Source organism: Onychostruthus taczanowskii, unplaced genomic scaffold (genome assembly GCF_017590055.1).
Source record: "Onychostruthus taczanowskii isolate IOZ18803 unplaced genomic scaffold, ASM1759005v1 scaffold39, whole genome shotgun sequence".
NCBI lineage: Eukaryota > Metazoa > Chordata > Aves > Passeriformes > Passeridae > Onychostruthus > Onychostruthus taczanowskii.
The window spans coordinates 443,568-458,110 of record NW_024501348.1 but is presented as its reverse complement, the minus strand read 5'-3'; the positions used below and the strand labels follow the sequence as shown (position 1 = coordinate 458,110).

Genomic DNA, 14,543 nt, shown 5'->3' with positions numbered 1-14,543 from the left:
AACACCCCCCCAATTAATTAACACAGACAATAATTTCCAAATTTCCTGTACCAAAGATGATATTGTCTGAAATAGAAGCAACTGGATTACTTTCTAAAGACACACTGATTAATTACAAATCATCATGATGTCAAACCTAATCTCCTGAAATAGCAAGGAAACATTTCAAAGATTCTATATGCACTAAAGTATTGGTGGATTTTGAAATTTAACATATCATTCAAAGTCCTTCAGAGATTTCTCTTTCCATTTACTCACTTTTGGTAAAAAAAATAATAGGAACTACAGTTTAACCCTAAAAACAAAATGTTAGTCTAAATCCACAACTTAACTAAATCACTTACCGAAGTCTGGCTAGAACAATCTGAAGAAAATTCAAGACCAGGCTCAGCTCAGCTCCTCGACATGCAGGCAGCAGCATAGTAAAGCCATCATTTAGCAACTTTTCCTCAGAAAGGCTCAAGTAGCAGCTGGTCTCAAACACTTCCTGGACACCATCAATGTAGGTTGACAGCAGAGTCCAGAGATTTTGTCTCTGCATGTAGTCATTTTTGGTTACTAAAAACTCCTTTGCCTTCTCACGGAAAGCATTTGCAATTTTCTCGGCCAGGGCACTAATGTCCATATTCTTCTCAACATAAATTAAAAGAAAAGCAAAATGACCTCTCCAGATGAGAGCTCTCCGAGCCGTGGTGATGGAGGATGGAGTCAGAAAATCCAAAAGATCCAACACTCGACTCACTATATCTTCTGTCTCCACAATAACTGCCAGCATGAGGAACAGGCTAAAAAAGTTCTGCAGCCCCACTTCTGTCAGCTCCTGCATTCTTTTTCGATGGAACTTGGAATAAATTCTACAAAAATAAAGAAAAAAAAAACCAGGAAAGAGAAAGTTTCTATAAGTATGGAACTTTCTATCTTTTTGAGTCACTAAAAATATATTTTCATGCTTTTAGTTTATGGTTATCCACTTCCAGTAACCCTTAAATTTTAAATACTGTTTTTTTCTCGTTACTCTTACAGCTACTGGAACAGACACATTCTTTCAGTTTCTGCTTTCGATTTAAAGCACACGCTGTTTCCAACTGGAGGTGCAGCCTAACCCTTCCCCGTTATCTAACCTCTAGTACCAAGCTGAGCACAATGTTATGAGCAGACTCTCTACTGTCTGTGATGGATGCCCTTCATATGTGCCTTCAAATCAATCAAGTTTAGCCCATGAGGGCTCCTAGGAAAGGGAGCTGTCAAGTGGCATCTCTTTGCAGCAGCAAACCATTCCTGTACACCAACTTCTTCCCTGGGAACATCTTCATTTCCACCTGGAAATCAGCCACTGGTTTCTGCTATTATGTTATCGTGCTGCAGATGCAGTGATCAAATTCTCACCTACCAAACCATCACTGCAGTAAAAGGAAGATTGCTGTTGGAAAATTCCTTTTCTCCACAGTGCTTTGCCAAAGTCTGTATCAACTTGTACTGCTCACCTATGGCATGGACAGGTTTGAAAGAAAACAGAAACTGAGGCATTTGGAAGAGAAACCTTTCTCCAGGTAGGAAGCTGTTATGAAACTTTATCTGCATTGCTAACAGGACAATGTCCAAGTCATATACAGCTGATGGTGACAAAGCACTGCGACTTTGAAACTTTAAAGTGGTTGCCAAAAAGGCAAAAGCTTAGAGAGATCTTTTCTGGGACCTTTGCTTGGATGTAGACTTTTATTTTAAAATCCCCATTCCTACAACAAAGGAGTAAGATGAAAACGGCATAACTTTTTGATTATTGTGTTTGAAACTTCAGGTACATCCTTCACCTTTAATTTAAAATAAGCTCCATCTACAGTAGTTAAACATCCATAAGTGCTGTTTTCCTATTCTGTCACCTGGAAAATAGTTGGAAGTGGTGTTGAGGTTATCAAATCTAGCCACCAAAAATTACAGCAAATCTAATTAATGTTGTTTAGTAGTAAATTACTACTGACAGGCATTTATGTTTTTCATGCATCAATTAATGCTTGGTTAGCTACTGAAAACAGAGTTCATCCCAAAATCATAGCTGTAAGGCTGTTAAATTTTGCTACTTGTGTAATTGATTTTTTCAAGGTAGAAATGAAGAAAAATGGTTCAACAGACTGATGCACTGTGAGTTGTATGTTATTACTCCCCCCCTTAAATTAGGGAACGTAATAAGCTCTAAGAGCACAAAAATGTAAGTATAATTTTATTTCAGTAAGAAAAGAGTTGGCTAATTATAATTTTTAAAAAAAGCAAGACACTGATACAAAATCCAAGAACATATTTGTTTCTACGTAGTTGCAGTGGCATAAAGCCAAACATTATGGACTATAACAATTTCTGAAGCATACATAGACATTAGGCATACTGTTCTTTTCTGATAGCCAAGATAACCCTTATTTTCTGGAAGAAAAACACCACAACTTTGTAAGGTGTGCATACACGTGGGAATTTTTTAATGTTTACTACTTGCGTACATGAAGATCTTACTAATGCTTAATAAAGTTTTAATTATTTATATTAACACTTAACAAAATCTTTTTAAAGAACTCAAAAGCCTAAACCAGAACTATTTGTTTTCTCTAACGAAAAAAAAATTAACAAGTCTGTACTAATCATTACAACTGCTATCTCATTACTATAAGAAAAGTCTTACAGATTAAAGTACGCATCTAAAACATCAAGGGTTTCATTTAGAGCATATATATTTTATGTTTTTTTATATCATGACTGACTGTGCTTAATTAGTATGTTGCAAGATTAAGTGAAATATTAAAATCCTCACAAAAATATTACGAGAAATTTTGAAAACCACTGAAAAGAAAATATTCTAATGAACATGCAGGTCTAGCAAGTGTCAGTCTGCATGTTCCTGAACAACACATGGCTTACATGCAGCTCAAACACAATTTCTGTGCTTTAATTACATTACCTATCTGGCAACTGGGTTGTACCACTGCACTGGTTGCCAGTCTACCAAATTCCTGGCCAGTGGGATGAGGTAAATCATCCCAATCTATGGATGCCAAGGTGATTCTTGGACCCTGTTACAGCCTCAGCTGGCAACAGAAACTTCAGGGAACAAGTGCTTTCTTCAAATTATGAGTCACCCTGGATCCCTCACCCCCTTTACTTTGTCATGAGCAGAGTGCCCTCTGCCTCGCATGTGGCTGGAAGGGCCCCTAACCCATTACACTTGTTACAAAGTGAGACAAACTAAATAGCATCCATACCGTCCTTTAATTTGTTTCCAAGGATGCACACCATTGTTTTCTTCTTTCATAATCCGTGCCAAAATGCTGAGGAAAATGAAGTAACTGTTGCTGGAGTTGTACAGAGAAGGGACCTGCTGTTCACAGCAGCAGCGTTTCACCAACTCAAGCATTGACAACGAAGTCTTACTAATATTTGCCAGATCCTTCAGACCAAGCCAAGGAACAGTAAAGCAGCTGTTCTAAAAGAACAGAAGAAAACAAAATACTATAAATAATAATAAATGCCAATATTACAAAGGCAGTAAGATGCACTCTTCCACAGGAACAAAAGGATAAGTTCCTACCACGGCTAAAACAATAAAGATGCATTGTAACTGTGTGCAAAGTATTTTTACAAGATCTTTAAGTAGTCCTTATGAAAAATAGCATTAAAATAGATTATATTCTATAATTTCATAATGTAATGGATCATAACAAATTTAAACATGATTTCATTACACAAACAGCAAATATAAGGATACTGTCATTGATTAGGTAGTTTTACAGAAGTATAGCAATCAAATTTGGCTACAGGAAAATCAGAATTAATCAGCAAAAATCAAGAACTGTCTACATGCAATTCTACATTTTTATATATCCATCTACTTACCAGATTCTTGCTGTAATAATCCCAGAGTATGGTGACAACAGATAGGTTCAAATCCCAGAAACTACACAAAATCAAACAGCACTGAAGATGCATTCGTAAGTGTTCCTCCAACACACCAGTCTTGAACAGGAAGTAAGACATTAATTGTAGGACACATAAAACCAGTACTACCAGACTATTCAAAGTAATTCCCAATATAAAATATATTTTTAGTTACATACTGTTGAGTAAATGCATCTTCTAATACAAGCAATGAACTTTAAAATAAAAGCTGACAATTGTACCCTGCAAAGCAGCCAATGCTGGGTTATCCAGGAATCATAGAATCACAGAATCATTTAGGCTGGAAAAGACTTCTGAAAAAGTTCATAGGAAAGAAAATGGGAAATACCAAACAATTTGAACACAGTGAAGCATTCAGGTAGCAACTGTAGGATAATGAAAGTGAAATTATTCTCAGCCATCTTTTGGTAACAACAAAAGAGAACTTCCATGGGAGGTAGGATATTAAGAGCTCCTTGCTCTGAATTAAAATCATGTGCTGAACCCAGCCTATTTTAGGCGTCTACTTTAGGGTGATAATTCCCATAAGGGCTTTATTGTCTCCACTGCCTGCAAAAATGGACCAACTTGTGTGCAGTTGTCTTAAGAGTAGACTTTTACATGTGTCAGTCAGTCTAACACCTGTACCCCATGGCAGAGGTGTGAGGAAGTAGATGACCTTTAAGGTCCTTTCCAAATATTACGTGATTCTATGATTTACTCACAGTGCTACTTCTTATGACTTACTTTGTCTTGGAGTGTTTTCTTTCCTGTTTTCAATGCCACACAAATGAGTCTAACTCGTTAACTTGTCTCTACCTGGCTATACATTCATGTGGAAAACTTGACTTGCTACACTTTATCACAATACTGCAAACAATTATGCAATCACCTACAAGAACTTCTAACCACGGCGCCTTCTCTTCTCATGAACAATTAATGTAGGGCATATGGCTTCTAAAGTGGTACACTCCTAAAACAGCTTGAAAATTGAAAAGACATTTTCAGTTGTCATAGAAAATTATAAATTCAACACATTATGTGCAAGATACAAAACCCAATGAAATAGGAAAGTAACTTTCCAGTAAAGACTCATTAAAAATATCCAGAATAGTAATTCAAATGTAATAAAAATGCCTACAATTGAAAGGTGATACTGAAGTATTTTTTTAATACATGACATAACTATTAATTCAATAGACTTTCCAAAAAAATCACCAATCTTGCACGAAAAACAAGGGACAGAAGTGCTGCGCTTGTTTTTTATCAATAAAAGCAAGAGTCTTGATGTAAAACAAAAAAACCTGCAGCTGAACATACCTATTTCTCTAGAGGTATCTACCCAGTTACAAGGTTGTAAAAAAACCAAACCAAAAAGGAAACAAAAAACCCAAAATGCATACCATTCAAAAATTCCCAGAAAGAGAATGCTTAGTCTCGAAGTTGTATTTTGAATCTAGGGTTATGTTTAGGATCTAATTCAACAAACAACAACTGCTTCACTTAAAATAATTCAACAATAAACACAGCAGTTGAGCAGCTTTAATTTGAACCATTATTTATCTGTCCAACCATAGTTTTAGAACAGTTTCCAAACCTAAGATAGTACTGAAGGCTTTATCTCAAATTTAATATAAAAGAGTATCCAGACTTCAAAAATCCCCGGGATTAATGGATTCTCTCATTGCTCTTTTGCTTAAAATGGTCTCTTGCACGGCTGGAAATACTATTAGAACTCTTGAGGTAGTCAGCTTTTAATTTATCACAGAAGGGAGAAACACCTGATACTATCAAAATGATAGTACTATCTAAACATAACATTTTTCTCTTATGACCTCCCACTGTAGTAACAAAATTGGTTTTCCTAGAAACCCAAGAAATACTTCTCTCTCCCCTAAGGTAAAAAAAAAAAAAAAAAAAAAACAAAACAGTGGAAGTATAACAAAATTGAGGCAGAAATGAAATAGCACAAAGCATTTATTTTCTAAAATGAGAAGTCTAATAAGACAGACTGCTATTAGTTCTCACGAACTAAAAAGCTTTTGACTCTCACAATAAAACTTCATAAACACAAATTCCTCTTATACTGACAACCCATAAATCCAGTCAGTTTGATGTTGCCTAGTAGACAAATACAGTCATGATAATACTACTACTGCAACAATTTTCATTTTGTAGTACAAAAGGAATTGTAAACCAGCTTTTTTTTCTTCTTTTGGACGAGAATTCCAAACTACAGAAAAGGTAGGAAACACCTCATACAACTAGTTTCCCCAAAAACTCCCTTTTTTGAGCTAGAACTGGGAGTTTTTTCACATGAGCAATTTTCAAATCTTATCTGCCTGGAATTTAAAAAGAGAGCAATTTGTGCCTGAAGAACTCAGCTGTTAGTCACCTGTTTGAAGCTGAAAGGATATATCCAAGGCAGAAGCCCATTACACTTGCCCAGGTATCCTTGATTGCTCCTATCTTCTCACAGGGTGCTTTTGGTTCCCATCACAATTGATCCCATAGGATGAACAACACCTTCACATCTTTTCCTTGTTCAGCAGCAGGCTGACTGAATCTTAAAGGAGTTCCTGTCGGGAACAGGGCATTGGGGCACCCCTCAACCACCTTCACCTGGACACGCAGCATCATCTCCTGGAGGTCCTCATCACACCCAAAATCCAGCATATCCTGGATTACCATGCCTTAGGCTCTCTACTGCCTGCATGTGGACCACTAAACACAACAGTATTAATAAAACTACCACAATACTGCAGATTTAAAACTGGATAGGCATTTTTGTATCCCAATACTAGCTGTCCTAAGGATGTTAAAGCTAACTCCAGCTTCTGCTGCTTTCTGATGCTCTGTTACCCTCAGTGGCTGCAACAACACCTACTGAATCATCTTTTCACAGCACAGAATTTGAAGCTCACATGAAGAGACATTTATAGTCATTGCTAGGAGATTATCAATTTATCTTACAAATGTATGTTTTGCACATTTTTCAGATGCTTTTGAACACACAAAACTACACATACTTATTTCTTCTTCATTTCCCCCCCATTCAGTGTAAATTGCCATTCTTCTGAGCATGTTCAGTCTACAAGCTATAGGGAAATCAGGGAGCAAGAAGCACAAGACTGAGGCAGATGAACATAGTACTAAATATGGTTAGTTTTTAAGTTGCCTTATACCTAAAAATGAAGTTTTTAACTACCAACTCCGGCCCTCTCCAGCAAACGGGCAATTCAGCACTATTATTTATTTTAATTTATTTTACACAGCTATTGCTGTGCATCTTTAGTAGATAACAGGCTATATGCTGAAAAGGATGGCTCAGAAAGGATTAACTAACAAAGTCATGCCAAGTGTTAAAGGCAGTATCATCAATTCTGTCCTGCTGTTCATTCAAAGAGTATATTATCAGTTTTGCTTTTTCCCACTTTTCAACGCTCCATTTCACTATGACTTCTTGATATCTCATTACTACATTTTCTGGACTGAAAAATACTTAAGAGATGCAAAAGGATAAGACAAAAGCTAGGAGTGGCCACCTGAAGCTGACAGATCAACAGAGGAGATGGACATGTCTACTGGCAAAAGAATTCTCCTTCCTAGACACTATCAAGAAGGCTGCTGTGCAAGAACAGGGAGCAGGATGTGTGTTTTAATAAAGTACTCCATTCACTCATGCATGCACATATAGGAATTAATGTTCCCCAAGGAGCACTTCCCTCGGGCAGCTAACTCCATAATGCAAGAAAAAATAATGAACAAATAAAAAAAGGAAATAAACTAGATGGCTCCTTAGATGGTTGGTAATAGTTACAACCATGTCTTTGGCAAATGATGGTTTGTTTTAATTCCAACAGTGGTTGCCTTTGGAAATTAAAACACATATTTGCTTCATATTACTGTGGCATAACTGACTCAATATGCAAGTCTTCCGAACTTGACCACATAGCTGCCTTTCTAAACTGTCTACAGTTCAATACTTATTTAACAGAATCATCAAAACCTGTGTATTTTATGTATGTTCTGCTTCAAAGTAATCTTTATTCAAAATAATAAATACAAGAAAAGGGGATTATTTTGAAGAAAAGAACATTAACTACAAATGTGTGTCTCAGGTTGCTGCAATACAGAAGATGCAAACAGGAAGACAGCTAATAAGCTACTGAGTTTCTATGCATCTTATCTAAATCTCTCCAACTTCTCTCACTGAATGGTAAACATCCAATAAGTAATGCCATCACTTGTGGTTTTAATGTATATGCACAGTTTGTATTTTCAGTCATATACTGTAAAATCATTCAAAAAGACTTAATCTTTTAAGCTGAAAGACTACAACTACATAGCCAAGCATAATAGTTTATGTTTAGAGTATTAAAAATCTGAAAAATCATGCTATCATTTCAACTCTCCCAACAGCCACAAATATTTTCTTGTCAAAAAGTTGTAACAAGTATTGTTCCGTATTCCAGCTTTAACTACAGTTGTTGCTACTCCATGAGCAAGACAGTCATAATAATGTAAAAAACTGAAAGAACTGATTCCCCTTCTGCTTTCAACAACAGAACTTTGCAGGATTTTTCTTCATTTCGTACACCAAATGAAAAAATAAACATGTTTATTCTTGTCTTAAACATACACAAATCAATTATTTTTTCAGGCATTACCAATACAACATTTGCAATTTGTACCATGCGACTTCAGAACCAATTTACAGAGCTACTATGTAACTTATTTTAGAAACTTGATGAACAGCATATTTAAAAGCATATTAAAAGGAGGTCAATTCTGACCTCTGGGCCATGAAGCATTGCATTAACAGTTCTGCAGAAAGAAAAATGATAAGGTATGAAATGAGTGCTCAGAAACTAGAACCTTATCAGTAAGAGTTTGATTCAAGCCTGTAAGACAAATTGCTCAGCAAGGCAAGTCACCTTCCTGCTGTGATGAGGATATAGCTGAATTTTCAATGCAACTGACTATCTCCTTCATCATGTCTCCTCAACTTGATATCCTTACATTCAGTATCTGATTTACATTTTCTAAGCATCCAGTTCTTATTCTGAATACATCTTGTCTAAGAAGCCATATACTACCCTTCCAGGATAATTATCTTTTTTCTTTATCTGACAATTTAGCATCAAGCACAAGCACTTTAAAGCAAGTGGAAGTGCTAACAAGGAAGGAACTGTACACTGTCATAGTTTAGCTATGTCAAGGTTGTTCATTTACCAGTGATAAAAACACTACAACTCCAAAAATATACTTGTTAGTTGGACTTTGTTTCATGCACTGTCTTTTCCTGAAAGCATCCCTGACACTTTCCTTGTTCATTATTCTTTCCTTTATATACTTACTTGAGCATCAGTGGACTTTTTAAGGAGTTCCTCCACAAATTTCCAATTGGATTCCTTCTGTTTCTGAAAAATAATTATCAACATGAAATAGCATTTGTATCCCTTACAGGAAGCACTAAGTAATAACAAGTAAGCAGACAAAATACTTCCAGAAATATTTGATTTTATGACAGAATACAGTAGTCATCACCAAAAAGAGCTTTTCTGTTATATGAATGTAATTGATAACTGTCCTAAAAATTAGCTCTCAAAAAGCTAATAAAAATAAGAAGTATGCAACTTGAACCACTTTAGGTGACTCATTTGCAATCCCAACCTTCACTTCTAGTAGAGATGCAAAAGCATCAGCCATTTTTTATTAGCTCAAGCAGTATGCCTTACAGTTTCTTTCTTTAATGTTCTGTAAAAAAGAAGGTATAAGGAGTGAGAAGGAAGGGTATAATCTAACATTTTCTTGCTTTTTTTTTTCCCCATCTATTTATGCAAAGCAGGAAAGAAAAGGGCTTTCTAACTAAGGCCATTTTCTCAGGAGGAAAAAAAAAAAGCAACAAGGCCAATACACTTACATTTCTAGGAGATTCAACAATCATCTCTTACATACAGCTACATTCATAGCTTCTGTAGATAACTAGATGTGTGAACGTAGTACTTCCATCACTGTCCTGCCTTACTTGTTCCCTCCACTACCACAGCTGTTAAGCCTTGTACATGATTCTGCAGATAGCTGTCCTTTAAAAATCAGCTTAGAATTTACAACAAAGCATTTTATGCTTCGATAATTGAAATATAACTACTTTCCAACAGCAAGACCATTGTGTTCCATCCTCTGCTACCGATTAAACTGGTTAATGGTGTGGCTTGGTGATGGTTTCACAAAGAACTCCAGCAAGTGCCAATATAATTTTAAAAATTAATTCTTTTTAAAAATGCACTAATACTCATCCAACACTATTTGACTACTTGGTGACTTTACATTTTTGCACAACAAGAAAAAGAGAATACTGAAAGACAGACAATGACAGCAAGTCACAGCCCATAGACTGTTTATGGAACAAATATAAATGAAAGGATTGATCTATACAAAGTTACACTAAAGCTGTGATTTCATGATTCAGGAACTTGACCCGTATCAGTTACGAAACTCCCACTGCTTCTTCCTCATCCTGTGCTCCTCTTTCTGCCCTCACAGCTATAGCATGCCACTGCTCAGCTGTTCTGGTACTTCTGTTTGTGGGACTCCAAGCCAGAACAGTGAATCAACACAGAGCTTTAGGAGAGGAAGAACGAATGAAAAAGGGAACAGGGCCTGACTTAGGTCACAGGAATTGGACACCAAAAATTGTGCCAGAACAGCAGAGGGCATATCATGCCGAGAGTGGTGAACAGGATTTAAGCTGTTACTGGTGCCAAAGGCTCTGTATCATGAAACCAGAGCTACCATCATGTCAGGAAAAGACATTGCATCAACAGATAGTCAAGGAGTAAAGGCAGTACTTCAACAAAAGGTAAATCCAGGAAGTGAACAATCAGCATTTCCAGACAGATCTGGCCATTATGTAAATTTGATTTTTGACTGTATTTTAGAATCTGATATTCTGTGAATACCTACACACAGGCAACATCCTACTGCAGATTTCAAGGAAAGCTAAGGGACTACTAAAAGGCCAGTTTTGGCAGCAGTAAGTAGATATTAGAGTTATGCTAAATGTCTATGAGAACACTGAATGTTTGAATCAGCCTGCTTAGAACATGTTTTTAGCAGTACCACTGACCAAGGACACATGTTTTATACAACAGGTGTTTATTGTCAAGGTTCCAGCTTGTCTGCAGTATGCAGATCACCTTACAAGATCTTGGAGTAATCTAGGGCAAACTCCTGACACCAACTGGGATTGATTACAAGAGGGCACCCAAGTTCAGTCCAGACTCAGGAAAGAAGGACACCAACCACCTGGTGCACTCTTTTTAGTTACAATTGTATCTATATTTTAAGAGACTTGCTTCATTTAAATCCCAATAGATTTATATCCAAACAATATTCCCTACTGCACTGGCAATATGGCACAGCACCTGTTTACCATTGTTTACAATGTGTCCCTGTCAAAACATACATAGAACCTACACCTTCAACTCCAAACCCTGTGTCTTAAAACATCATCCCTCCACTCCCAGAGAGTCCTAGAAATCAACAGAACCAGAGACCACACAGTGCATAGAAGTGCTGCTAAAACCAAAAACTTGAGCTGAGTTTGCAGGAGGAAACTTTTGCAAGGACTAACAGCTGAGTACCTGGAAAAGCCATATTAGGCTTCTTAGCTGGAAGTCCAGGTTTGCATATCTTGCCACATAGTCATTTCAGATTATTCCATTCAAAGGCAAGAATTCTTAGCCCCAAGTAACTCTGCCTATATTACCTTAGCCTACAGGATATTAAAATTGACCCCTGCAACGTTCAGAAGTGGCAAATTTTCTCATCAGGTCCCATCTGAGTTTTAAATATACAAATCCTACTTTTCAGAAGAGTGAAGTGGGACCTGAACAGGGGAATATAGAAAGAGACACGTACTGTACATTCCTCAGAACAGTCTCTAAGAAACCTGTCCAAAACTTTCTAGTTTAAAAATGTGGTTTCGTGTATGTGAAATATATATTCAATATATATGAATCACTGCGTATTTGAAATTGCATTTTATAAGCTAAAGGGGAAAAAATAAAAAGAAGCAAGTCTGAAACCTATTTGGAATTTTAAAAGCTTTCATAACAACCTTACAGCCATGCAGACCACATTAAAAAATTGAAAATCTTCCACAGATGACATAGGCTTAGAGGCAATTTTTGCTACAGAGCACATGAATAACCATCATTACGACACTTCACTCTCCCATCTCTGATCACAGTTAATTAAAAGGAAGCATGTGTCACAAAACCATTGCATCATATGTTTAATCAACAAAACAGGACAACAGAGTCCTCATGTAATTCTACTGACTGCACAAGTTCTTATCACAGACTGTTTTACCTTATAATGTTCAAAAAATATTTTGAGCTTGCAATTCAAGGAGGGGAACAGGACCTAAAGGGATGGTTACCATCAACCTGTCTGTGACAGACTATAATACTGTGGTGGGTGAAAAGGCCCTGATGTTACTGATAAGATTTTTTTTTTGTATGAGAACAGGGACCCCTGGACACAGTAACTCAGAAATGCAAAGCAGAGCTAACAGTTTGAACATAAAGACTACTGGAAACATCAAGAGAAGCATGCACAGGATGGTCTCATGATTTACAAATCAAAACTTGGAAATTCTCTTCTCCCAGGTGGGGTCTAAAGGAAAAGTATTATTTAATCTTGGGCAAGTCACTTCCTGTCACTGTGTCTCAGATTCCCATTTTAAAATAAGAACAACAGGAATCCTTTTTTCCATTCTACATCTTTTTTTTTGGCTTATGTAAATAATATAGTGCCTGGAGCAAAAAAATAATCTCTCATGAGGCTAAATACAGAGTATCTATCAGAGTGAGATACAGGAAAAAACCCCCAGTGATAAAAGTAATCAGTATCTCTGTATTTGGATTAGGGCATTAAATATAAGAAACCCAGTATAAATGTGTGCTTCACACCGATTTCTGTATTTCACCTGGGAATAACCTTTTCTCATTTTCTAAATTCCGCTAAGAAGCAGAAGTGTAGTAATTCTATCTTGCCAGGTCCCTCTATAATCCGCTCTGGACAGCGTCCCTCTTCCCCACCAGGCAGTAACATGCAAAACCAAGGGAAGCTTGAGACAACCTTCAGAGTAACAATCAGACCTGGTCTGCACTGCATAAATGTGCAAGAAATTGCTTCACTTTGCCACATGATAACAAGCAGCCTGCCATGGCCGCCTGAAGGATTTGTAAACTGGCAAACAGAAGAAGCATAAGCATCCCACATGGCCCAAGTTCTCTAGCAAACAGACATGGTCATGAGTTTTTCAATTAAGTATTCAAGGACTGAATCACACATCTTCACTATGTTTAAAATTTTTTTAACAAATTTGCAAGTAATTCTTGGATTCTCTTATTTTCTTTGGAAAGTCTAATTTTGCTTAGGATTTGTAAGCATTCCCAGAATTTCAATATTTTTCTTTCATTATTTATAGACTTAATGCTTTTAAAGATCTAAAAACAAAGAGAGTGATTTTAAGTTATCAAAATTGCTCAACCCACATGATCATTCTTCCCTTCTTACAGATTTGCAGTTCACAAACACATTTCCAGGTTTTAACCTTTATCCTAAATCAGGAACGGAAATCACAGCACCAATTTTAACAGAAAGAAGGTATCACCTTTCCAATTTTAATACGCACTGTTAAATTACAAATAATTAAAGATAATTCACAATAAAGGGCAATTAAGCCCAGTTTGTAGAAGATGCCACACAGTTTATACTTAGAAAATTAGGGAATATGGGTAATGCAACCAAAAGGTTAAAAAACCCCCAAAATCGAACAAAGAGACCACAAACACTCCCTCTCAAAAAAAAAAAAAAAAAAAAAAAAAAAAAAACCCCCCAAAAAAAAAAAAAAAAAAAAAAATGCAAAACGAAAATCCCAAAACAAAAAGGAAAAAAAAAAAAAAAAAGAATAACAGTGACAGCATAAAAGAACAGAAGGAGAAATGACGGAGGATGGCATGACCAGAGTTCCCTAGTGCAAAAAACACTGTTGGGGAAAAAAAACCAAAGCAAAACACACTACACCAAAAACAGCCCAAACCCCACAGTTTCTGGGTCTTCATCCACCTCACTGGCTTCTAACAAGCTTCCTCTACAGATAATTAAGAAAATTGTCCACTTTTATACATCTCAAAATGGATGAATTGCCTCAGCAAGTGCAAGTTTCCTAAACCAAAACCTGAATTCAAGTTATTAGACAGTGTCTATTGGTAGCATACCAACATAAAAATGAAGCTGTATGCACAAATATGCAAATATGGCTGCGATGCAAAGGTAATGCAATTAGACAGACTGAATTTTATCCAGAGCAGAGCTATCACTTTAGAAAAATAAGTGGCATTAATAATTACACAGTCAGCGTTTGAGGTTCATACTGCAAAAACCACAAACTCATGTGCTCAGTTCCTAAAACAACAAATCCAGTGAAGCATTTATGCTGCAGGCAGACTTTCTTAAAACACACGCTACGTCATTAAGTATATGTGCTACTAACTAGCTGCCATATTTCAAGTTTCCTTCACACACTACTCTAGTGAATATCTGGTATG

General features: G+C 36.5%; 1 protein-coding gene across 1 annotated transcript in view; it reads right to left on the bottom strand.

Annotated features, from left to right (window-relative positions):
• Nucleotides 1–14,543, bottom strand: part of MMS22L (MMS22 like, DNA repair protein) — an 88,837-nt gene that overhangs the window by 55,280 nt on the left and 19,014 nt on the right. Inside the window, exons 11-14 of the mRNA XM_041412335.1 lie at nt 9,279–9,341; nt 3,877–3,996; nt 3,246–3,466; nt 345–854 (exon numbers count right to left, since the gene is read on the bottom strand). Coding sequence (XP_041268269.1) covers nt 345–854; nt 3,246–3,466; nt 3,877–3,996; nt 9,279–9,341 — 914 coding nt within the window. The remainder of the gene's footprint in view (nt 1–344; nt 855–3,245; nt 3,467–3,876; nt 3,997–9,278; nt 9,342–14,543) is intronic.